Source organism: Bombina bombina, chromosome 7 (genome assembly GCF_027579735.1).
Source record: "Bombina bombina isolate aBomBom1 chromosome 7, aBomBom1.pri, whole genome shotgun sequence".
Lineage (NCBI taxonomy): Eukaryota > Metazoa > Chordata > Amphibia > Anura > Bombinatoridae > Bombina > Bombina bombina.
Genome location: NC_069505.1, coordinates 464451491 through 464479362, shown reverse-complemented (window position 1 = coordinate 464479362; position 27872 = coordinate 464451491). Strand labels below are relative to the sequence as shown.

General features: G+C 39.6%; 1 protein-coding gene across 1 annotated transcript; it reads right to left on the bottom strand.

The window, feature by feature from the left end:
* Window positions 1-27654, bottom strand: LOC128666741 (zinc finger protein OZF). Its single transcript, XM_053721497.1, has 8 exons — window positions 27570-27654; window positions 26435-26551; window positions 25658-25717; window positions 24862-25009; window positions 14976-15056; window positions 12381-12485; window positions 11142-11249; window positions 1-1688 (listed from the first exon to the last, which is right to left on the bottom strand). The coding sequence occupies exons 2-8, from the start codon at window positions 26513-26515 to the stop codon at window positions 724-726; spliced, it is 1548 nt and encodes a 515-aa protein (XP_053577472.1). The 5' UTR covers window positions 26516-26551; window positions 27570-27654; the 3' UTR covers window positions 1-723.
* Window positions 27655-27872: the final 218 nt, after the last annotated feature.

The following is a 27872-nucleotide window of genomic DNA, read 5'->3' as shown; positions in this document are numbered from 1 at the left end:
TCAGCATGTTTTCATGTTGTTAGGTGGCACCAATATGTATGGGGTCCGCTGTGATACGCTGGGCCGTTGCTATGATGTCATCGACTGGCGCGGTTGCGCTGTCAGTATTTGTTTTTCATTTGTTAGATTTTCACATTTTTGTAATTAGGTGGGGTATATAAGGGGGTTCTGGTTGGATACACGGGTTAAGGCCCTGTTTTTGTTTATGCACCTTTTGGATTTAGGGGATTATTTGCATTGCATCCCATGTTGCCTGCTTCATTTCAGTATTGCCATCTATCCGTAGCCAGGTTTGGTATACTGTGGACCTTTTATTTATATATATTTATTTATATGTTAAACATACACAGGGATGGAAAATAAAACAGGAAAGAAAAATTATTACATTACTCAATGCTAACCCCTTTGTGATATGTTCGCTGTCCGCATTGCTCTCAGGGCTGTAGAAACAAGGGTCTTGCTAAGAGCTGAAAGACCGCACTATTTCTGCATGTCTTACTGCCTGTTGGAAAGACTTGCGCTGATTAAGTCCTGGACATAAAACATACAAGGAACGTTGGCCGCCACAAAGGGATCTAATACGTGGGGGGGGGGGGGACATAATTTCTTACTAGTCCAAGACTGGTAAAAAAAATTTTTATTTTTCTCTCATTGTGTACCTCAAGCATTATCTTCCCTACACGGTTTGAAATCTAGAATACATTAGTTTTTTGTAGCATAAAATTAGTTTTCTGGATGAATTTTCTGATGCTTATTAAGGTTTGACTTCTGATTAAAAGATTTGCCACATTTAGAACATGAAAAAGGTTTTTCTCCACTATGAATCCTCTCATGCGTAATAAGGTTAGATTTTAGAGCAAAACCTTTGCCGCACTGGGAACATGAAAAAGGTTTCTCTCCTGTATGAATTCGGCGATGTCTCGCAAGATCCGACTGTAAAGTAAAAAGTCTTTCGCATTCAGGACACGAAACCAGTTTCTCTCCTTTGTGCATTTTCTGATGTGTAATAAGGTCCGACTGTCGCGAAAAACATTTCCCGCACTCTGAACATGAAAACGGTTTCTCATCTTGGTGAGCCTTCTGATGTGCAAAAAGATTGTATTGTCGGGTAAAACATTTCCCACATTCAGAACATAAAAACGGTTTTTCACCCGTATGAATTCTCCGATGTCTATTAAGGTCCGACTGCAGCGTAAAACATTTCTCACATTCAGAACATGAAAACGGCCGCTCTCCGGTATGAGTCCTTCTATGTCTATTTAATTCTGATTCTAGCGTAAAACATTTCCCACATTCCGAACATGAAAATGCTTTCTCTCCTGTTCTGATGTTACATAGGTCTTGTTTAGTCTCATTTTCAAACAAAAACTTGTTTTCGGCTGCGTGACTTATGTGATATGGATTAATCGTATGATCAAAGATTTTTCCACATGGTGAAGACGCTAGTGGTTTATTCCTTGCCTGCAAAAGCTGATGGCTACCAAAAAGCATGTCTTTGGTCATATACCTGCCATGTTCACAATCAAATGTATTCAATATGGAGTGAAGCGGTTGTTGTTCTGGCAAATTACACTCATTCTCATATTTCTTTTCATTTTTATGAATTTGTGATGATATGGCATCATTATTGTAGCTACAGTTTAAGGGATTTTCATGGCTTTGTTCAACATTCCAGCTCATTGAGTCATCTGTTTAAAAAAAAATAAAAAATACTTAATAGGCTTGTAATGCCGATACTGTACATATATAAAACATTTATTTTGTGTACATAGCTTTTGTAATGCTGTACTTAATTACTGATATATACTATGCCTATATACACAATTATTTTGTGTACAGACCTTTTGTAATGCAGCATTAATTACTGATATATACTGTACATGTACAGTGGATAAAAAAAGTATACACACCCCTGTTAAAATGTCAGGTTTTTGTGATGTAAAAAAAAAAAAAAAAAAGAGACAAAAATAAATAATTTCAGAACCTTTTCCACCTTTAATGTGACCTATAAACTGTACAACTCAATTGAAAAACAAACAAATCTTTTAGGTGAGGGGAAGTAAAAATAAAATAATATGGTTGCATAAGTGTGCACACCCTTAAACTAATACTTTGTTGAAGCACCTTTAGATTTTATTACAGCACTCAGTCTTTTTGTTTATGAGTCTATCAGCATGGCACATATTGACTTGGCAATATTTGCCCACTCTTCTTTGCAAAAACACGCCAAATCTGTTAGATTGCGAGGGCATCTCCTGTGCACAGCCCTCTTTAGATTACCCCACAGAGTTTCGATCGGATTCAGGTCTGGGATCTGGCTGGACCATTCCAAAACTTTAATCTTCTTCTGGTGAAGCCATTCCTTTGTTGATTTGGATTTATGCTTTGGGGCGTTGTCATGCTGAAAGATGAAGTTCCTCTTCATGTTCAGCTTTCTAGCAGAAGCCTGAAGGTTTTGTGCCAATATTGTCTGGTATTTGGAACTGTTCATAATTCCCTCTATCTTAACTAACGCCCCAGTTCCAGCTGAAGAAAAACCCCAAAGCACGATGCTGCCACCACCATGCTTCACTGTGGGTATGGTGTTCTTTTGGTGATGTGCAGTGTTGTTTTTGCGCCGAACATATCTTTTGGAATTATGGCCAAAAAGTTCAACCTTGGTTTCATCAGACCATAACACCTTTTCCCACATGCTTTTGGGAGATTTTTGTTTTTGCAAAATTTAGTCGGGCTTGGATGTTTTCCTTCGTAAGAAAAGGCTTCTGTCTTGCCACTCTACCCCATAACCCAGACATATGAAGAATATATGAGATTGTTGTCACATGTACCACACAGCCAGTACTTGCCAGATACTCCTGCAGCTCCTTTAATGGTGCTGTAGGCCTCTTAGTAGCTTCCCAGACCAGTTTTCTTCTCGTCATTTCATCAATTTTGGAGGTGATGGGTATATGTGTGTATGTATGTATATGTATATATATATATATATATATATATATATGTGTATATGTGTGTATATATATATATTATATAGATTATGTTATATGGGTAATTTGAATCTCACATATTAAGCATATTGAGGGTAACTTTAAATCTAGTATCAAATGTTTATAAAGCAGCATTCCACAAGTTTCTTTCTGTATAAGTTGTAACATATGTTTCTAATATAAGTTCCTCTCTACAAATGGATATGGGCATATTCTGTTATGTGCTATAACAACATTCTTATTTCCTGTGGGCCCCTTATGCAGATGTGAAGTTAACTACGTTTTTTATATATTTCCTGTGACCTCATGTATGACGTATACATTCCTATAAATTCTTTGTGTGTTCTTCAAATAAACGGGACTTTTGTGAAAACACTCAGTTGCATGTGTGTGTGATTTTAGTGGTCACCCCAGGGCCCTGAAGAAAACGTGTGCCGCACCCTTATCAGCCAGAGCAGAGCTAAGGAACAAAAGAAGTGACCCTACAAAACTGGCGTCAGAAGTGGAATGAAACAGGGAACTCTCGGAAGGTGAGTTGAACAAAGAGTCTTTTTATTCTGACCTTTTTTCTCTTACCACGAGACCCCTTAAGTTTCATTTTACATAAGAATAGTTGGGGAATATATATATGTGAATCTTTGGTAGATTCTAAAAGAGGAATAGTAGATTTTTTTGGTAAAAATCAGGTTAAATATATATATATGAATCTTTGGTAGATTCTAATCAAATCTTAAAAAAATAAAAAAAATAAAAAAAAATAAAAAGGGAATAAGATTTCTTTGGTAGAAATCAGGTTATATAAAGTCTGGCTGAAGGGTTAAAACACACGTTTTCTTATTGCTTGCTTTTGAAATATTGCTGTATGGCTAACATTGTTTTAAAGTTATAAGATAAATACTGCATTGTTTATATGAATTCTTATGCTGCTTGTTTTTAAATATGCTGTATGGCAAAATACTGTTTATTTGTATAAAGTGTTAAGGAAGTAAAATACTGCTTATTGTTTAAAGTATTAAGAAAGTAAACTGTTGCTTATATGTATTGCTGTTTTTAAATGTTAGTAAAAGGCTACATTTTTTCTGGTGAAGGGTGACCTTTGACCTAGAGATAATTAATGCCAGAAACTACTGAAAGAATCAGCATAGTGATATTTTTTTTTCTTTCTCTTGTTGTAAACTTAAGCATTAAGCACAATAACTGGTAACGGAGTACAACCATTCTAGTTAATGTGGTTTATGCAAAAAGATTCAATAATTAATTGCTCTTAAAGGTAAAGGTATTGTATTTTTTATTTTTATTATTTTTTTATTTTTTATTATTTATTTTTTTTGTGTTGTATTATATTTTGTTATAAAAGTTTTAAAAGATAAGTTAGGAGTTGAGAATGGGCAAATCCCAGTCTAAACAATTTCCATCACCTATGCAAGGAGAAAAATGTAAAGATTATGTGGGAAAATATAGCAGATTGGACAGAAGCTATGAGAAGCTCTGATCCATTCCCCAGAGAGGGGGATAATGATACATTTCATATGAATATGGTAAAAGGGTTGTGTCTAGGTGATGAAGAGGCATTTCCATGGTATAATGGTGATCCAAGATGGTTATATGGATTATATGAAAAAGGGTGGGGAAAATTGGCTGACTGTTGCTCCATACTGGCGATATATTGATATAGATGGGAATAAAAAGAAGGGTAAAAGTGAGAAGCAAAAACAGAAAGCATATTCACCCCCCCCCTGCCCCATATAATGCCCCTCACCTACCTTTGCCATCATATAACAGACTATATCCTAGCCTCCCATCCCCTAGTGACATAGATCTAGAGACTATTGCTATTGCCTCTGCTCAGGTACCCCAGGAATGGACCTTGCCAGGACCTTCTGTAACTCCCCGATACCAGGTCACTAAACCCCCAATTATGCCCAAACCCCCGATTAAGGTTGAACCAGTAACACCTTCCTACCCCCCTACAATAACCCCACAATATAAAAGAGGGAATGAAGAAGTAGAGGAGGAGGAGGCAGCTGTACCAGAAGCTAGTATGCCATTTCTTACTGTGGGAGACCAATTAATTATTAAACCTTTGTCCCCGGGTGAATTAAGGGAAATTACCAAGGGAGCCCCAAACCCCCGTCAACATCCATCAGCTTGTATTATGTATTTAAAAAGAATGTTACAAGGACAAAACATGACACAGACAGATATAAGAATTATTATTGATGCACTTCTAGACTATGACCCTGAATCAGGTTGGGAGTGGGGTAATGTAAAGAGTATTAGTAAATTGAGTCGAGATCCAACAATTAACTATGCCCTAAACACACGTGAAGGACTTGATGAAATGTGGACAGAATTAAGTATAGAAATGCATAGAATATGGAAGGATAAACAAAGTATGTCAATTGCACTAGCGTGCAAACAGAATACAAAGGAAACAGTAGTAGAATTTGTTAAGCGTTTTTATAAATGCTGGAAGGAAGAGGCTGGAATGGAATCAGGAGATGCAATGGGCTCTCTGAAGGTCCAGACTTGCATTAGTAATATGCAACCTCAGCTTTCCTTGTTGGTGAAACAACTTGTCTCTGATTGGCCAGAGTTGACTCCAGCAGAATTCTTGAAAAGAATTCATGAAAAAGAAGGGGCAGGTTGTTTTGACATCAGGAAATTAGAGGGAAAAAACGCTGCTTTTTATCAAAAGCAGAGTTTACAACATTGTGATCCATTCCAGGCCAGGGAAAGGGATAATACAGGGAGTAATAGAATGTTTGTGAGAGGTAGAGGGAGAGCTAGAGGAAGAGCTAGAGGGAATTATACTTCAAACAGAACACATTGTTTTAACTGTGGGGAACAGGGACATTGGAAAAATGAATGCCCAAAACCCCGTAATAATTCTGGCCCCCCTTACAATCCCCGACAGTATAACAGACAGCCTTACATAGCCCCTGCACCCATGGAGGCACCCAAACACAACATACAATGGCCATAGGGGTGCCTAGAAGGTAGCACTCCAATTTTTCCAGTGGTGTCAACAAGTTATCATGAGCAACCGTACTTAGTCCTAGAAGTAGAGGGAGAACCCCTACCATTTCTAGTAGACACAGGAGCTACATGCTCTGCCTTATGCTCAGATATGTATGATGGCATTACTGGAAAATCTGAACCTTCTCTAGGGATTAATGGAGTGCTGACTCAGACTCGCATCACACCGCCACTTGAAGTTAGGGTACCCTGTACTGGCCAACAACTTTTGCACCCATTTCGTATTATAACTGGGTGTCCCCTTAACATTTTGGGTCGTGATCTTATGGGTCCCCTTGGTTTGAAAGTAGCTGTCACTAGACAGGGTGGGTTAGACGTGAGTCTAGGGTCCACTAACCTGTGTTTTTTTAATGACATATTGACAGATGTCCCATCCTCTGTATGGGCATCTTCAAAACTTGACGTTGGTTTAGTTCAGTGTACCCCATATAAAGCCAGATTAAAACCTAATACTACTCCAGTGTTTATTAAACAATATCCATTGTCTAGAGAAAAGAAAGAAGGGATAAGACCCATGATAGAGGAATTCCTTAAACAAGGAATCCTCCGTCCAGTAGTTTCTCCCTATAATACCCCCATAAATCCGATCCCAAAGAAAGACAATGAATATAGGTTAGTACAAGACCTAAGGGCAATTAATGAAATAGTAATCCCAATTGCCCCAATTGTCCCAGATGTTACAACCTTACTCACAGCCATTCCACATGATGCCTGTATATTTACAGTCATTGATTTAGCTAACGCATTTTTTTCAGTCCGATTGGACCCTGAGACACAGCTACTTATGGCTTTTTATTATGATGGGCGTCAGCTTACCTGGACACGCCTCCCTCAAGGCTATGTGGCCTCACCTGCGGTCTACTCGCTGGTGCTCCAACGTACTTTGCGGTCATGGACTCCCAGCCACGGTTCCGTCCTCCTTCAGTACGTTGATGACCTACTGTTGTGTAGTCCTAACCAGGAGGCTAATACAGTAGATACAATAAGTCTGTTAAAACACCTTGCTGCTGAAGGTCATAAAATAGCAAAACATAAGCTACAAGTAGGAGTGACAAAAGTGGATTACCTTGGTTTTGTGCTTTCCCAAGGCCACCGGTCCATTAGTCCCAAACGAATCCAAGCGATTCAACAGATCCCAAAGCCAGTTACTAGAAAGGACATGCTCACCTTTCTAGGTATGATTAATTATTGCAGACAATGGATTCCTGAGTGCTCCCATCATGATTCCATTCTAAGGCAAGCCACAAAAGGGGATAGCCCTGAACATATACAATGGACCACAGACATGACTAAATCCTACATAGCTCTGAAGACTAGCATTATTAGTGCCCCTGCTTTAGGACTACCTGATTATTGTAAACCATTTCACTTGTATGCGAGGGACAATTGTAAAACCATGGCTGCTGTCTGTGCCCAAGAGCATGGTGGAGGCAATATGCGTCCCGTAGCTTTCTTTTCCAAAGTAGTTCCAATACCGGTACAAGGGATGCCGGCGTGTCTCCGAGCATTGCCAGCTTGCGCCATGGCTGTAGAGATGGTTGAAACAATCACATTAGGCCATCCAATAGTACTACACACTAGTCACCAAGTTTTACATCTTGTAAAAAATGTCACTACCCAACACATGACTTCTCAAAGACTTTCTGGTTATGAATGTATATTACTGAATAATACAAATCTGACTATTAAATATAGTAGTGTATCCTCAGGGCCAACTCATATACTTAGTGCCTTACTTACAGGATCACCAGACTTTCCAACAGATCATGATTGTATAGAGGTAATACACCACATTACCACACCAAGACATGACTTGATGGATAAACCTTTTGACCATGCTGATAATGTGTTTGTTGATGGTTCTTGTTCCCGACCTAGTGATGGTATTTATAAGACAGGCTATGTCGTTGTGCAACTACCAGACATTGTTCTAGATGCAGGCCCCATTCCTTATCCTTCTGCACAAGCTGCAGAATTAATAGCACTTACAAAAGCATGTAAATTGTTTGAAAATAAATCTGTTAACATTTACACTGACTCTCGCTATGCTTTTGGGGTTGTGCACGATTTTGGTATGATATGGAAACAACGTGGTTTTGTTTCAGCAGATGGCAAGACCATCTCTCATACAGACCTGATTAATGACCTTTTAGAGGCCATACAACTCCCAAAGGACATAGTGATCATACATTGCCGTGCACATACATACAAGTCTGACCCTATTTCCTTGGGTAATGCACTTGCAGATAAAATTGCTAAAGAGGCTGCTTATGTTTCTCATACACCCAAATCCACCATCCGTATGTATGCTGTTTTAGCCCCACCTTCATGTCCTACAGACCATATGCTTCTTGAACTCCAGGGACATGCCACTCCTAGTGACATATCTTTCTGGACTACTAATGGGTTAGCTTTAGATGAGAATGGTTTGTTTTCTAAAGAGGGGAAGGTGGGCATACCGGAAAGCAGTGCACCACTCTTTATAGCACAAGCCCATGGTGTTGGACACCTAGGTATAAAACCAACAACTAACTTGTTGAAGCAATCTTTCTACATTAGAGGTATAGGTGATCATTGCAAGGCATATATTAATAGATGTGTATATTGCTTACAGACCAATGCAACCATTCCCAATAAAGCCCAGCATGACCACTTACCCCCACCTACAGCCCCATTCACACATCTACAAATTGATTTTACACATATTCCAAAAACTGGCACTAAACAATTATATCTGCTTGTAATAGTTGACCAATTTTCTAAGTGGCCAGAAGCTTTTGTTACCCAGAGGGAAGATGCAAAAACAGTCGCTAAAATTTTAGCCACTGAAATAATTCCCAGATTTGGTTGTCCGCTTCAGATTAATTCTGATAACGGTCCAGCGTTCATTAGTAAAATCACACATGAGTTAGTAGAATGGTTACAGATTAATTGGAACTTTCACATTCCCTACCATCCTCAAAGCTCAGGGATTGTAGAAAGAATGAATCGCAATATCAATGAAAAACTTTTAAAGGCAACAGCAGGTACATGGGTTAAATGGCAAAACTATTTACCTGCGATTTTAGCAGAAATCAGAATGACCCCAAATAGGACAACCAGGTTGTCTCCATTTGAGGTCCTAATGGGTAGACCATTCCCAACTCCATGGGTAAAAGGCCCACTTATCATTAAAAATGGTGATTTAGATTGTATTAAGGAACAATATGTAAAACAATTGATTGATAAATTGAATGGCATCTATGGTGATGTGTCTTCCGTTTACCTCTTCCCTCACAGGAACCAACCCATCCTTTCAAGCCTGGAGATCTGGTCTGCATTCGCCAGCTGAATAAAGCAAAGAAAGAAGGTTTCCCGTTCAGCAAGCCAGTCACTGTGATCGCTGTAACCAGGACTGCCGTACTGACTGATGACAAGGACATCTGGATACACGCTTCACGAGTGAAACTCTGTCCAAAGAGAGGAGAAGCGGGTGACAAGCTATCGGTCACCCCTCACAAAGGAGAAGTGGGTGATAAGGTATCGATCACTCCTCACAAAGACCAGGATGACGATCTCAATCATGGATCCAAGACATTTCTGCAAGATCTTCCTTTTCCTAATGGGGATATTGATATTTGTGTATATCCCAATAGTATTAATAACGGCATGTTATTACTCACTTGAAGATGTTGGACACTTTACACCTATTTGTTTACTATTATTAACATTGTTTAACTGTTACATGTCTTGTACTTTACAAAAGAAAATATCAGGTATGATACAAGATGCAGAAAAAGTTCAACTGCAAAATTTAATAAGAGGTAGACCCAGATAGTTTATATTGTAGGAACATTACAGGTTATGTGATCACAATGTGATCAAAGAGGGGAATGATGGGTATATGTGTGTATGTATGTATATGTATATATATATATATATATATATATATATATATGTGTATATGTGTGTATATATATATATATATATTATATAGATTATGTTATATGGGTAATTTGAATCTCACATATTAAGCATATTGAGGGTAACTTTAAATCTAGTATCAAATGTTTATAAAGCAGCATTCCACAAGTTTCTTTCTGTATAAGTTGTAACATATGTTTCTAATATAAGTTCCTCTCTACAAATGGATATGGGCATATTCTGTTATGTGCTATAACAACATTCTTATTTCCTGTGGGCCCCTTATGCAGATGTGAAGTTAACTACGTTTTTTATATATTTCCTGTGACCTCATGTATGACGTATACATTCCTATAAATTCTTTGTGTGTTCTTCAAATAAACGGGACTTTTGTGAAAACACTCAGTTGCATGTGTGTGTGATTTCAGTGGTCACCCCAGGGCCCTGAAGAAAACGTGTGCCGCACCCTTATCAGCCAGAGCAGAGCTAAGGAACAAAAGAAGTGACCCTACAGGAGGGACGTCCAGTTCTTGGTAATGTCACTGTTGTGCCATATTTTCTCCACTTGATGATGACTGTCTTCACTGTGTTCCATGGTATATCTAATGCCTTGGAAATTCTTTTGTACCCTTCTCCAGACTGATACCTTTTAACAATGAGATCCCTCTGATGCTTTGGAAGCTCTCTGCGGACCATGGCGTTTGCTGTAGGATGCGACTAAGAAAATGTCAGGAAAGACCTACTAGAGCAGCTGAACTTTATTTGGGGTAATCAGAGGCACTTTAAATGATGGCAGGTGAGTACTGACTCCTATTTAACATGATTTTAAATGTGATTGCTCATTTCTAAACACAGCTACATCCCCAGTTATAACCACATTATTTTAGTTATTTAATTTGTTAGTCATTTAGTTTGTTTTTCAATTGAGTTGTACAGTGTATAGGTCACATTAAAGGTGGAAAAAGTTCTGAAATGATTCATCTTTGTCTTATTTTTTTATATCACAGAAACCTGACATTTAACAGGGGTGTAGACTTTTATATGCACTGTTTACCTTCTGTAATGAACTTAATTACTGATATATACTGTGTATGTGTGTAAATATATATATATATATATATATATATATATAAAAAAACAGTTTTTGTGTACATAGAGGTTTTGCTCTCCATGTAGTATTTTTGTAATCCTATTAACATAGTGTTTCTCACTCACCAGCAGAAGTGTCTGAAATACTATCCACCTGGTGAATATAAATTTCATCCTCCTCTTCCTCTCCTTCCTCATGTTTTATATCCACTTCTGATTCTTGTTCATGTTCACCTGTTATATAAAATGAGAAAATCAAGTAGCACTGATCAGTTACGAGTTGTTCATCTTTAAGAGAGAAAACCCAAAGACCCCTACCCTTATTAACTAATATGTAGGGATTGAACCAAGATTCAGAAATCATATTAAGTATAGTTTATCTTGGCTCACCTTCACAGTACTTACCAGTGAAAAGATATGAAAGCAGTAAAATACAAATATATTATCCTTCAGCCAACACACAATACAGAGAGTTTCACTGACACGGATAACCCAATATATGTTGTTTTGGAAAAGTTATTAGGTCCTCTAACCACTATTTGTCATAAAGTATCTTTATATGCAGCATTTTTACCATCCTTCAACTATTTCATGTTCACGTCTTCTTGGAAAGACCATCACATGCGTGTTTGTGATTGGTCAGCAGTAGCGTCAGTTGAAAGGCGATTGGTCAGCAGTAGCGTCAGTTGGAAGGACTATACATATTGAGTACCTACTCCTTTATAATATGCCATCTCGTTTTCACACCTGCGTATAATTTAGGTTTTCCTATCCTAGGTGTCCTGTTAGTATCTACTGAATTCTGTTACCAAACACGGTTTGAACTTAACTCCCTTTTTGCCTGCTGAACGGCTGCCTCATTTTGCTTTTTGTGCTTAGACTCCTAGCTTGGACTGTTTCCTGCTATTATTTTTTTACCGGATAGGAGTGATTACCCATGTGTAACCTTTAACCTGGCTGACCACACCTTTGCTAAAGAACCGATTCTGTATACTAAACCTGAAAACATAAACTATTCCCTGCTGTATTAAAATTTTTAATCAAGACTGCCTGCTGGGTCAGACATGTAGAGGACAGATAAAGAGGCAGATATACACAGATGGATAGATAGATATAAAGATAGGACAGATAGAGAGGAAGATATACAGGCAAATAGACAGATATAATTAACAGAAAGGCAGAAGTAATATAGACAATTAAAACAGAGCTTTACCGTTTGGGTTTCTGTCCATCTCCTTTAAAGGAAACAACTCTTCCTTAGTAAATTCTACGACTTATGTCCAGATATAACATTTGATTGGTCTAATTAAAAGATCAGGAAGAAAAAATGACTAACTTTTACCCACAGTTCCAAAAACCACTCACCTCCACTAGTGTCTGAAGTGGCGTCTACCAGATGAACATCGTTTTCATCTCTCTCGCCTTCTTCTTCTAATTTTATTACAATATTTAAATCATCTTTATGTTGACCTGTTAATGCAATACAATATTTTTATAATGCATTTTTCCATACAAGATAATATTACATTTAAATTATTACATCTGCCCATGGCTGAATACTGTGAAGTATAGCGTAACTGATAACACGCATATATATGACTCCTCATTGGCTATGTCCAGTACAGGAGCAGCGATATGTGTAACTTAAGCTGTGCGAGTATCCCATTTGCAGAGAATGAACACATAGGGTTAGATCACATGGTTGCTGGAGCAAGAGGTATATACCAGCTGTCACTCTATGAAATAGCTCGCAAACTCTCTAACTGGTCCCGCTACAAATGGATGCGACTGTCAGGAAGCAACCGCCTATATTTTCTATAGGAGCAGCTACTGAACCGTAGTTATGTCTGTTCCTACACTAAAGTAGGTCACTTCTGTCTCTCTGACACCTTCCTTTACCTTTATTTGCAGACAATGACAACTGGTCAAAATAACAAAAAAAGATGCAGTGTTTTCAGACCTCAAAAAATGCAAAGAAAACAAGTTCATATTCATTTTTGCAAGAGAACCCTAAGCACAACTCCCTGAGATCCTCATCACAAGGGAACCCTAAGCACAACTCCCTGAGATCCTCATCACAAGAGAACCCCAAGCACAACCCCCTGAGATCCTCATCACAAGAGAACCCTAAGCACAACCTCCTGAGATCCTCATTACAAAGGAACCCTAAGCACAACCCCCTGAGATCCTCATCACAAGAGAACCCTAAGCACAACCTCCTGAGATCCTCATTACAAAGGAACCCTAAGCACAACCCCCTGAGATCCTCATCACAAGAGAACCCTAAGCACAACCCCCCTGAGATCCTCATTACATGGGAACCCTAAGCACAACCCCCTGAGATCCCCATCACAAGAGAACCCTAAGCACAACTCCCTGAGATCATCATCACAAGAGAACCCCAAGCACAACCCCAAGATCCTCATCACAAGAGAACCCCAAGCACAACCCCCTGAGATCCTCTTCACAAGAGAGCCCTAAGCACAACTCCCTGAGATCCTCATCACAAGAGAACCCTAAGCACAACCCCCTGGGATCCTCATTACAAGGGAACCCTAAGCACAACCCCTTGAGATCCTCATCACAGGAGAACTCTAAGCACAACTCCCTAAGACCTTCATCACAAGGGAACCCTAAGCACAACCCCCTGGGATCCTCATTACAAGGGAACCCTAAGCACAACCCCTTGAGATCCTCATAACAAGAGAACTCTAAGCACAACTCCCTGAGACCCTCATCACAAGAGAACCCCAAGCACAACCCCCTGAGATCCTCATCACAATAGAACCCTAAGCACAACCCCCCAAGATCCTCATTACATGGGAACCCTAAGCACAACCCCCTGAGATCCTCATCACAAGAGACCCCTAAGCACAACTCCTTGAGATCCTCATCACAAGAGAACCCTAAGCAGAACCCCCTGAGATCCTCATCACAAGAGAGCCCTAAGCACAACTCCCTGAGATCCTCATTACAAGGGAACCCTAAGCACAACCCCTTGAGATCCTCATCACAAGAGAACCCCAAGCACAACCCCCCGAGATCCTCATTACATGGGAACCCTAAGCACAACCCCCTGAGATCCTCATCACAAGAGAACCCTAAGCAGAACTCCTTGAGATCCTCATCACAAGAGAACCCTAAGCAGAACCCCCTGAGATCCTCATCACAAGAGAACCCTAAGGACAACCCCCTGAGATCCTCATCACAAGAGAACCCTAAGGACAACTTCTTGAGATCCTCATCACAAGAGAACCCTAAGCACAACTCCCTGAGATCATCATCACAAGAGAACCCCAAGCACAACCCCAAGATCCTCATCACAAGAGAACCCCAAGCACAACCCCCTGAGATCCTGATCACAAGAGAGCCCTAAGCACAACTCCCTGAGACCCTCATCACAAGGGAACCCTAAGCACAACCCCCTGAGATCCTCATCACAATAGAACCCTAAGCACAACTCCTTGAGATCCTCATCACAAGAGAACCCTAAGCAGAACCCCCTGAGATCCTCATCACAAGAGTCCTAAGCACAACTCCCTGAGATCCTCATCACAAGATAACCCTAAGCACAACCCCCTGAGATCCTGATCATAAGAGAACCCTAAGCACAACCTCCTGAGATCCTCATTGAAACAGAACCCTCTAGAGTCTAGACCAAAAAAAAAAAACAAAAAACAGAAAAAAACTAATACTTCTTAAACATAAAAAGATCACTTATATATACGAAGCCCCTATGTAACAAGTACCAATGGGTCAAAAGCTGACCCCAGTAACAACAACAGTGTAACTTACTCAAATTCAGCCACATTACTGTAAAACAAAACTGGTAGCAAAAACATTTTAGTGACTTACAGTGGCTGGATCACAGTTAAATTACAGTATTTTATTACATCCTTTACCATCTCCTCATTATCCAATCTCATTATAGCATTATTATTTATTAAAATTATCACTCACTTGCTGGAATCGGTGTTACAGGTATCTCATCATTCTCATCCTCATGGGATTCCTCTGAATCTGCATTATCTCCAGTTTCACCTGATCATACCAACGTACAGATGTGTAGTTAGCTCAAATTATTGTACACTAGAAAAGCCGATATATACTGTGCATATATAATTATTATGTGTGCAGACCTTATGTAATGTAATACTTAATTACTGCTATATACTGTGCATATATAAACATTTATTGTGTGTGCAGACCTTATGTAATGCAGCACTTACTGATATATACTGTTGTCATTAAATTATATATATATATATATATATATATATATATATATATATATATATATATATATAATTTATACATGATAAGACCAAAGAGTTCATTATATATGAAACTGCTTGCATCAGTTTTATTACTATAAATTACAGTTCTCTCTATCAGATGGTCTGGGCAACACAACCCCCCCCCCCCCACACACACACACACACAATACACATTACAAGTCAGGATGTCCCAATTATTTTACTTCAAAGGAGACCTGTATAAAGAGTTTCCTATCTGAAGGAACAGTCGCTCAGTCTGAACTGATAATGCAATATACAAACATACTCAGAGGAGGTAGTCCTTATCATTTAAGTGTTAAGTACCCCATACTGAGTTCAAAATATGGATTTCAGATGGCACGTCACCGTGAAATAATGAAGAAAGTATTTTAAAACATTTTAACCCTGTGAGTGCAGAAAGCATATAAGAATGCAAATCTTGATTTTGAAAGGGGGAAAATAGGACTTCATATAAAATGAATTGTGTAATTTTCAAATATCTCCTTGATACCCAGACTGTATAAATGATATATATGTATTGATCTGAAGACTGTCCTGTATTGGATAGATGTCTGCTGTATTGAATGGCTGCATTGGTGAATTTGAAATGTGTTCTAGAGTCTCAGAGTAATAACATCTGTTTCTTTATATTTTCAGACACATAATAACCCAACGAGATGGTGACTAGGAAATGCAATATATATGTACCAGTATATCAAATGAACTGATATACAAAATAAGTCAGATAAACATATATATTTTATTGATTTATACTACTAGTCCCTCATAAAAATGCAACATTAAAAGCATCTAATAAGTGCATATGTAATTGGTGCTATAAATGATATATGTTTCTATACACTCAGCAAGAGATATACAAATATGCAATATTTATATTGATATGGAAAAATAATCCAATATAAATATATAGATATGAAAATACAACTGATTGCTAATCTCAAGGTATGTATGTGATATTAAGATGATAACTGAGATATTAGTTTAATCACTGCTGAAGGTATTGTGATTCTTTTAAATCAGTGGTCTCAAAGTACAGGCCCTGGGCCAAATGCGGCCTTCAAGATAGTGTAATCTGGCCCGCCTTAGCTTATTAGGTAAATTATTCATTTGACCCCATCATTTTTTAGGGTTCTAAGAGGTGTAACAAGCTGATGTTCTAAATAGACAAACACAAGAAAAATATAAAGACGAGCATTATCCAGTGTAGACTCCCATCATGCACTGCTTGGTTACTTTTTATTCAGTTCCAGAATGATCACTCACTTGGCTCTCAGAAGATAAACATACTCTGTGTATGTCTATTGTAGACTACAGTTCCTGCCAGGCACTATTATTTGGGTAAATGTCACATCAGTTCCTAGTATAACCAATTCCAAAGCACTCACTCTGTTCAAGTGGTCCCAATGAGGGAAGAACACTTGGCCAGTGCCCCCCCCCCCCCCAGACTGAATGAGTTTGATACCCCTCCCTGTTTTAAATCCTTTCATGGAAAAATGTGAATTTTAAACGCATTTTAAAATATTACAAGATATAGGCTTATGTTTAGTCTCTATAGATACATATTAAATTATATCAGATGGGACATGTATGTTAACCAGATAAGTTTATTAATATCAGGAAAGAGTGAGTACATTAAATATACAATTAAAAGATATAGTAAGCTGTTAGCAGTTTTAATAGAGACAAACTTCCGTGGGGCGTATTCAAACATTCACCAATGATTACAAAACAGATGCGGGGCCTATTACTTGAAAAGCTCATGCATAGGAGAATAAAGGGGTCTTTTGCTTGCTAAAATTTTGACTGATAACCTTGCTGCCATTTTGGGACACAGTCACTATAAGCGAAATTGGGTTACCTTTTCTTATCCATATTGCAAAACACCTCTCTTATTTTATGAGGTGAATTGGACTTATCTGAGAAAGATGAAACACTCAATTGGTTTATGTGGTAACGTATGGCTGTTCTTTATTTTTAATATTTTATCAAAGATATTCTAAGGCTATAGTTAAATTGCAGCTGGTAATTAAAAAAACATATTAGGTGTTTTAAGTTATATCCATAGCCCTGTGTAAATTAGAACCAGTCATATTCAGTGCAAAGTCATTTATTTGCTAGACAGGGTTTTGCACTCCAGATTTATAAGTCAGTCATTATAGTGAACTCTTTCAGAACTGTACATAAACTGGTTATTGTGATTAAGTCTCTGGTAGTTATTAATTAAGCATTGTTAAGCAAATAGTCCATATTCTGATATTTGGAGTGAACTAAGCTGGATAATTATAGACTGTGCTGGGATTCTCATGGGTGGTGTTTATTGTAAGTAAGGTTCATTTTAGAGATCTGTGGTATAGAATATTATAACGGAATAAATGTGTATAATTGATTCATAAGCTAGTCTCTATTTAAAAATAATTCAAGGTGTATATAAATTTAACTAATACAAGAATTTAGGAATAAATATCATTTTTTAATTGTTTCGTATATACATTTTAATTGGAGGTTATTTTAAAGAGTAATAATAAAAAAATATATTTATAACCTGGCATATACCTACATTGTGCATATATAAACAAATGTATTGTGTGTGCAGACCATTTGTAATGTAGCACTTAATTACCGATATATACTGTGCATATATAAACATTTATTGTGTGTGCAGACCTTATGTAATGCAGTAATTAATTACTGATATATACTGTGCATATATAAACATTTATTGTGTGTGCAGACCTTATGTAATACAGTGCTTAATTACTGATATATACTGTGCATATATAAACATTTATAGTGTGCACAGAGCTTATGTAATGCAGTGCTTAATTACTGATATATACTGTGCATATATAAACATTTATTGTGTGTGCAGACCTTATGTAATGCAGTGCTTAATTACTGATATATACTGTGCATATATAAACATTTATTGTGTGTACAGACCTTAGGTAATGCAGCACTTAATTACTAATATATACTGTGCATATATAAACATTTATTGTGCGCGCAGACCTTATGCAATGCAGTAATTAATTACTGATATATACTGTGCATATATAAACATTTATTGTGTGTGCAGACCTTATGTAATGCAGTGCTTAATTATTGATATATACTGTGCATATATAAACATTTATTGTGTGTACAGACCTTATGTAATGTGGCACTTAATTACTGATATATACTGTTCATGTAACATCATTTATGCTAACCTGATAAATTATTTTCTTTCTTGGCCGTCAGAGTCCACAAATGTATTCATTAGCTTTGGGAAATACTTCACCTTGCCAACAGGTGGAGGCAAAGACACCCCAAGAAAAACATTGAATATTGTTCTCACTTCCCCTACTCTCTCAGTAGTTCAAGCCGAGGATAAGGAAAAAGATAAAAGGGGGTATGGAGGTACCAAAGACTGTTGCCACTATAAAATTTCAGTGTTTGTGGACTCTCATTGCCAAGAAAGAAAATAATTTATTAGGCAAGGATAAATTATGTTTTCTTTCAAATGGCAGTGAGAGTCCACAAATTCATTCATTACCTTTAGGAAACCAATACCCTTGCTGAGGAGGACTCAAAATGAATGGGGAGGGAAAGCTAGGGAAGGCAGTCCTAATTACTAGGCACCATCGCTTGAAGAACCTCTCTCCCAAAAGACGTCTCTGCTGAGGCAAAAACCATCAAATCTGAAAAATTTCAGGAGAGTATGTAATAAAGACCAAGTAGCAGCCTTAAATATCTGTTCAACTGAACCCTTATTCTTGAAGGCCCAGAGAGAAGACGTGTAGAATTTGCCGTAATTCGACATGGATGCTGTTGGCCCGCTTCTATATATGGCAAGGAAATCAAACTTCTGAGTTATTACTATTTTAAGTTGAAACAACCTTAGGTAAAAACCCCACCTTAGTTCTCAGTACGGCCTTATCTGAATGAAACACCATATAAAAAGGCGGGTCACATTAAAGGGCAAAAGAAATAGCGAACAGGAATAACACTTTCCAAGTAAGTAAATTAATATCAATAGAATGAATATGCTCAAAATGGAGCCTGTTGAAGAACTCTAAGAACTAAATTAAGGTTCCATGGAGGAGCAAAAGGTTTGAAAACAGGTCTAATTCTAGCATGAGCTTGAACAAATAACTAAACATCTGGCAAACGAAACAACTTTTTATGCAATAAAACAGACAAAGCAGAAATCTGACCTTTAAGAGTACTAGCTGACAGGCCTTTCTTGAAACCATCCTGTAGAAACTGAAGAAAGCGTGGAATCTTCACCTTGTGCCAAGGAAAGCCGCGATTCGCACACCAATAAATAAAAACCTTCCATAGTTTGTGGTAGATACATCTGGTAATTGGCTTTCTAGCCTGATTCAGAGTATCAATCACCGCTTCAGAGAATCCTCTCTGGTACAAAACTTGGCATTCAACCTCCATACAGTCAGCCTCAGAGAATCTAGATTTTGATAGAAAAACGGACCCTGAAATAGAAGGTCCGGCCTCTGAGGTAACTGCCAAGGAGGAGCAATTGACATCCTCACTAGATCTGCATACCAAGTCCTGCGTGGCCACACAGGAGCCAACAGAATTGTTGAGGTTCCCAACTGTTTGATTCAAGCTATTACTCGAGGGAGCAAAACAATAGAAGGGGGAAAAAAAAAAGGATACACTAGATTGAAATGCCAAGGAGCTTTCCAAACTGTGTGTGGTGACACATTAGTGTGTCGGCAGCAGTGTGTAGGTGTGTCCCTGCTTCAGCACAAATGTAAAAAAATTTTGGGGGGGGTTTCAGACTTTCCGCCTGCCTGCTACGCATATAACATGGTTGACACGTGATTGATACCTAGTAGGTCACAGATCATCTTAACCTATGGGCGCAGCTTAGCGGGAATTGAAACTATTCCCATTAGTGGCTTTGGCGGCACATTGGCTCCTGATTTCACGTGTAGTCTCCTGAATCAGCTTGTGACTGCACGTGTAGTCAGTTAGTGGGACAGCAGTGTGTTTGCAGCCCAGGCAGTAGTCAGTAGGACTCACAGAACTCTGAGGGCTGCAGCTTAAACGCTGAGCTGAAGTCAGAAGTCAAAGTGGTTTTTTTTTTGCAGCTAGCTCTCAGTAGTACATTGCTGCTCCTGATATATGGATAGGAAGTAGAAGCTTTAAAATGCTTGATGATGAAATGCGAGTGTCTTTCTCTAATATTCCACCAAATATTCAGAAACTGTGTTCATTCCATCAACCTTATAAATCCCATTAAAATAGTAAGCAACTATTGGTGTTATTAAACTTTTTATTAAAATTCTTGCACATACATACTGTTACTTGTAAATATATTTTATTATATAATTTATGTATGTGGCTGTATCTCTTAAAACAAGTTATTTTAACCACCTGTTTGCTAGTACAACTGAATTACTGTGTCGCAATATGATGTAGGTCTAAAAAGTGTGTCACCAACATGAAAAGCTCTGTGCTAGAGAGTCCACCAACTCTGCTTGAGGATCTCTCAATCAATATCTCGGAAGTTTGGCATTGAGACAGGAAGCCATGAGATCTATCTCCAGGCACCACCACCTACGTGTGATTTTGCATTACACTTCCTGGTTTAGAGACCATTCCCGGAGTGCAGAGTCTGTCTGCTCCAAAAATCTGCTTCCCCATTGTCCACGCCTAGAATGTGGATAGTAGATATTTGGCACTGATACATTTCTGCCCATTGAAGTATACGAAACCCCTCCCTTATCACGAGAGTACTGCGAGTTCTGCCCTGGTGGTTGACACTGTAGTGATGTTGTCCGATTGAAATAGAATAAAACTGCCGTAACTAAACTGGGGCCACGATTGTAGAGCATTGAAGATGGCCCTCAAATCCATAATGTTGATCTGAAGAACCGCTTGTTCTGGAACGCCAGATGCCGTGGGTTCTCCGAGAACCCCAGATAGTGCTCCAGCCTAATAAACTTGCATCTGTTGTTAGAAACACCCCAGGAAGGGTGTAAGAAATTCATACCCTGAAGGACTGGTCCCTGAGACAGCCACCAGGACAGAAACTCTCTTGTCACTGAATACAGAGATATTGTCAGAGACAGATCCAAATGGTTCCCTTTACATTAGCATACATAAGTGTAGAGGTCTCAGATGAAAGCAAGCAAAAGGAATAGCATCTGAGGCCACCACCATGAGTCCCACTACCTCCATATATTGGGCCACCGAAGGCCGAAGAGTAGATTGAAGGAGACAGGCAGACTGCAACTTCTCTATATGATCTGTAAGATAGATAAGATGCTGATAGAATCTAAGATTATACCCAAAAAGTTCACTCTTGTGTTGTGGGAACTCTTTTCCAGATTTAATTTTCAGCCATGCGTCTGAAGGACCAGAGTAACCTCTCTATGTGAGATGTTGCTAAATGTAAAGATGGCGCCTGAACCCAGATATTGTCCAAGCATGGCGCCACAGCAATCCTTTGAAGTCGGACTACAGCAAAAAGGGGCATAGAACCTTTGTTAAGATTCTGGGAGCCGTAGCTAGAACAAATGGAAGCGCTACAAACTGGTTATGTTTGTCCAGAAAGGCAAAAGCGTAAGTATAATGATCTTGTTAATAGGGATGTGAAGGTAGGCATCCTTCAACTCTATGGTGGTTATGAATTGAACCTCTTGCACAAGAGGAAGAATGGACCTGATGGTCTCCTTGCAAATTTGTTGAGGCACTTCCGATCTAAAATAGGATGAAAAGTTCCTTCCTTTTGGAAACAATGAAGAGGTTTGAATAGAACCCTCTTCCTCTGTTTGCCAGAGGCACTGGGATAACGACATCCATAGATACTAGATTTTCTACACAGCGTAGGTAAACTGATCTTTTTTCAAGCTTCCCAGAGATCCTTGATAAAAGGAACCTGTACCTTGGAGTGTGAGATCTGAATTATACCTTGTATCCCTAAGTTATGATGTTCAGAACCCAGAGATCATGGATGGACTGAGCCCAAGCTTCCCAAAACTGACCTAGTCTGCCCCCTACTTGACCTAGTCCCAGGTCTGGGGCCGACCCTTCATGCCGATTTGTTATCATGGGTCGACTTTTTGGACTGTTTGCTCTTGTTCCACGCCAGGTTAGGTTTCCAGGTGTTCCTTTGAGTTTCAGAGTTAGCTAAAGAGTTGCTCCTCTGTGTCTTGTTCTGACGAAAGAAGTACAAGTGTCCCATAGGATGACTCTTAGATTTAGATTTTATGTCCTATGGCAGGAAAGCTCCCTTACCACCAGTGAAAGTAAAGAATCCAGGCCAGACCCAAATAAAGTCTTTCCCTTTAAGGAAAAATATAGGAGCCTTGACTTGAAAACCATGTCCACTGACCAGGACTTTAACCAGAGAGCACTTCTAGCAAGTACAGCAAACCCAGAGATCATAGCATTGAGACGAATGATTTGGATAATAGCATCACAAATAAAGCAATTGGCCATTTTCAGAGCAATCCAATCGGAAAAAAAAAAAAAACCCTCTCAGGTATCCCTCTAATTTACTATCCATAGAATACTTAAAAGATGTACAGTCCTCAAGAGATATAGTAGTGTGTTTAGCCAGAGTGGAAATGGCACTGTCCACCTTAGGAAAAGTTTTCCCCACCACCAAATGGCTATCCGGTAGCGGGAACATTGTCTTAAAGCTTGGAGAAGGAGAGAAGGGAACACTAGGTTTCTCCCACTCCTTAGATATAATGTCTGTTACCAAGGAAGGCACTGGGAACACTTCAGGGGTCTTCCGGTTTTTCCTCTGATGGCTTAGGCTCAAGTACAACTAGAGTGGATAAAACCTTAAGCAAATATCTCAGATGTTCAATTTTGAATCTAAAATGGATGTCCTCAGAGTCCTGTACTAACTCACCAGAGGAGTTAGGGAATGAAAGTAACCCATCAGAACTAGCCGAAGAATCGTCTTCTGAACATTGCATATGACCCACTGGTGCAGCTGCTATAAAACTGCATGCTTAACTTTCCTCTTGCCTGCAAGTGCATAGTACTGTGGGCAGCCAAAACTGCAGACTGTAATTGGGCTGCAAAGTCATGAGAAAAAGCATTAACCCCTGCAGAAGTCTGTGGGAAGGAATCTCAACGGACAGTTTGTGTAGGGACAGAAACCGGCGACTGGTGGTCTAATACCGGCATCTCAGAGCAAGCTGATATCTATGCAGCAGAGAATCTATGGATAGCTTGAGTTGATGGGGGAAATGTCAGGTGTCTGGACACTAGGGCCCCCTGAATGAGACTGAATGACAGCAGTAAGGCATGAGCTACACAGTTGAGCAGGAGGGCACACTGTGCTTATCCTGCAAAGCATACATTTATTGATTTCAAATAAAGTATTAGGGCAAACTCCCTCTTAGCTAAGCTCTGAAGTTGAGTCCTCCATATTAATACAGTCTATAAATGTATGAGTTTGGAAATAACAGAGTACTATATGTAAAGTCTCAATTAACTTTATAAACCAATAATGATTTCCCCCCAGGAAGAATGCTTCACTTGAGATGTCTTACCACCTCACGCAAAGTGCAAATGTGTGGTGCTGCTGCTCCGACTTACAGACGTAGTACGCAGGGAACGCCAATGAACCAGGCAGGGTGGAATTCACAAAAAGTCTCACGATCTGAGACGCGAGTTGCCCTCCAGCACGCCCCCCCAACCCCAGAGAAGTCCGTCAAATGGCGCTTAACTTTAGCACGACTTTAGGCATCTATAGTCTCCAGTAGGTGAAAAAACTGTACTAAAAACACACAGTGTGTGACCCCAGTGGGGTATAATACAATAGCGGCATACACCGCTCCATTATTCTGCAGCCGCTCCGGCTTTGATGATAAAGTGCTGTGTCGATTATAAGGTGCCGTACACAACCATTTTATATCTAATAACCTCACTGAGGTCTTATTCATATGTCCCCAGACGCCCCAACTTAAATAGATTACAGTCTCTGTAATATGAATAAAGGCTACATGCCCCGCAGAGAATGTGTGAGGTTTTGAGTAGATATCCAAGACTGCTGTGAGGAGTCTCTGCCCCCAAATTGGACAACAAGTCATTATTGGGGAGAAAGGAGACCAGACGAGACATCTTCATCCAAGCTGGGACCTGAAACATAAAGGAAATTCAATGTAACTAACACTGTCTTATAAAGGGAGAATACCATAGCATAGAAAGTCTAGAAGGAGGCATGGGGACTTACCTGCAACATCCAGAAGCTAGTACAAACCAAGACTCTACTAAGAGAATTACATGGTTCTCTGCAACTCCCCTCTCCTCTCTTGCAGGAGACAATCCATTGAGAACAATAAAATCAGAATCTCTGCCAACCTCCATGACAAGAGGCAAAGAACTAAGGGGAGGGGGAAGTGGGAGGGATATTTAATGCTTTGCATGGGGTGTCTTTGCCTCCTCCTGATGGCCAGAAGCAGTATTTCCCAAAGATAATGAATTTGTGGACTCTCACTGCCATTAGAAAGAAATAAACATTTATTGTGTGTGAATTCTATATTGTGCATAATATTATTTATATATAACAGTCTTACCTGGGCTGTCCTGTACAGATATTTCCAAAGACTTTGGCGTTTTCTTTTCTTCCACCATAACATCCTTATATAATTCCTTGTGCCCCTCTATATAGTCCCACTCCTCCATAGAGAAATTTATAGCAATGTCACCGCTCTTTATTGGGACCTGAAACACAAAAAAAATCACTTAGTCACCACTCCGCTCAGATGTGAGTGCTGCTGTGTGATAATGTTACTGAGAACATGCAGAGACACAGACAGAAGGTAGGAAATACACAAAGGGTCAGTAAAGGGAGTCACTGTGTCCTGACACTGTATAATGTCACATTACCCAGCAGTGTCACCTCTACGATCAGCCGGTGACTGCTGCTGTGTGATAATGTTACTGAGAACATACAGAGACACAGACAGAAGGTAGGAAATACACACAGGGTCAGTAAAGGGAGTCACTGTGCCCTGACACTGTATAATGTCACATTCCCCAGCAGTGTCACCTCTCCGCTCAGCCGATGACTGCTGCTGTGTTATAATTTTACTGAGAACATGCAGAGACACAGACAGAAGGTAGGAAATACACACAGGGTCAGATGGGTCAGTAAAGGGAGTCACTGTGCCCTGACATTGTATAATGTCACATTTCCCAGCAGTGCTCACCTCACCGCTCAGCCGTTGACTGCTGCTGTGTGATAATGTTACTGAGAACATGCAGAGACACAGACAGAAGGTAGGAAATACACACAGGGTCAGATGGGTCAGTAAAGGGAGTCACTGTGCCCTGACATTGTATAATGTCACATTTCCCAGCAGTACTCACCTCTCCGCTCAGCCCGTGAATGCTGTGGTGGGGGGGATGTTTCTTCATAATAATATATTCCTACAAGGTGAGATTAAAGGTCAGATAAAAAAACTTAGATTTGTTTAATGTATTCAGTATAATTTATATACAAGTGGCAATAAAAAAAAAAACTATATTAACCATTAAGGCACTAAAATCCCACATACAGCTGATAACATGGTCTATCCCCTGTACTAATGTACCACATACAGGTAATTACAGAGACTATAAGGCCATTAAAGGGACAGTAAACACCAGAATTGTTGTTGTTTAAAAAGGTAGATAATCCCTTTATTACCCATTCCCCAATTTTGCATAACCAACACGGTTATAATAATATAGTTTTTACCTCTGTGATTAATTTGTATCTATGCCTCTGCAAACTGCCCCCTTATTTCAGTTCTTTTGACAGACTTTTTTAGCTAATCAGTGCTGACTCCTAGGAGCTTCACGTGCCTGAGCTCTATGTTATCTATATAAAACACATGAACCAACGCCCTCTAGTGGTGAAAAACTGTCAAAATGCTTTCAGATTAGAGGCAGTCTTCAAGGTCTAAGAAATTAGCACATGAACCTCCTAGATTTAGCTTTCAACTAAAAATACTAAGAGAACAAAGCAAAATTGGTAATAAAAGTAAATTGGAAAGTTGTTTAAAATTACATGCCCTATTTAAATCATGAAAGATTTTTTTTTTAGTTTACTGCCCCTTTAAGATATAGGACAGCGTTACGATGACATCAGCCAGCAGTGCTCACCTCCCCGGTCAGTAGGTGGACGATCCCCAGAGCGTGATTCAGGAACTGTTCCGCCATTCGCACCTTGTACGTGTTCTTCATATTAGTTATCAGTGATTTACTCGGACACTGTAAGATCTGTGAGAATAAGGGGCAGTAATGAGAGAAGAGAAAAAAAATCAGACATTTCTATTTGATACATGATATGATGCAATTGCACTTATAGCATTGTAAAATATACTATTACAAACGCTCTCAGCAGTTACCCTATCTACTCTTTATAAACGCATCAGCAAAGTGCTCAACAGTATCCCCCACAAATAAAGAGTGTTTCTGAGACCGCAGGAAAGTTAAACAAGTCAACAACATGTGCCATAGAGATGAAAAGTCATAGAAAACTCTACAGCAAAATCTGCTAAGCTGAACAATATGGCTCCTCAGGTAAGTTCTACACTCCTCAGCGCCTCCTGTAGGTTGTCTGCTCCTCAGTGCAGGGTCCTGAAGCTCCTCAGGTAAGTCCTACACTCCTCAGCGCCTCCTGTAGGTTGTCTGCTCCTCAGCGCAGGGTCCTAAAGCTCCTCATGTAAGTCCTACACTCCTCAGCTCCTCCTGTAGGTTGGCTGCTCCTCGGCACAGGGTCCTGAGGCTCCTCAGGTAAGTCCTACGCTCCTCCTGTAGGTTGTCTGCTCCTCAGTGCAGGGTCCTGAATCTCCTCAGGTAAGTCCTACACTCCTCAGCTCCTCCTGTGTGCTGTCTGCTCCTCGTTGCAGGGCTCTGCGGCTCCTGTGTGCTGTTTGCTCCTTGGTGCAGGGATCTGCGGCTCCTGTGTGCTGTCTACTCCTCAGTGCAGGGCTCTGCGGCTCCTGTGCGCTGTCTGCTCCTCAGTGCATGGCCCTGCAGTGCTTAGTCTTGTTATGTAGCACGGCTATAGGGAATTTGCTTTTGCTTTAGAGATAATAAAGATAAAAAGCCATAACCTGCTTAATAATGTGCATTCATTTATTTTAATGGAGTTGTTTTCCTGCCTCTGGGAGGTGCAGCCTTGAGGGTCTGTGACCCTGTAACATACTATAGGCAGTGTTTGTATGGAGGGGAGGGAGCTCAGATAAAGCTGCTGTACTAGGGCTAAGCACATGACAGTGACAATGTAACTTACCCCGGGCTCCTGCACGGATTATACACACAACAACAACCCTTCATACACATCCGTCATATCTGCAGACGCACAATGTGACGTCACGACTAGTGCGCCGGCTACGTCCCTAGGCTCCGCCCTTTTAGTTACTGGCACTGCCAGTAACTGTCCTCTTATTTTGCTAACTACACGCATTCCTAACGCTGATAGGCTGAGCACTATCACGTGACTGTTAGCCTAGTTTATGCAGACCTCTTATCTACAAGCACCCTTAACGCTGATAAGCTGAGTATTGTCATGTGACACAGTCATCGGCGTACTTGC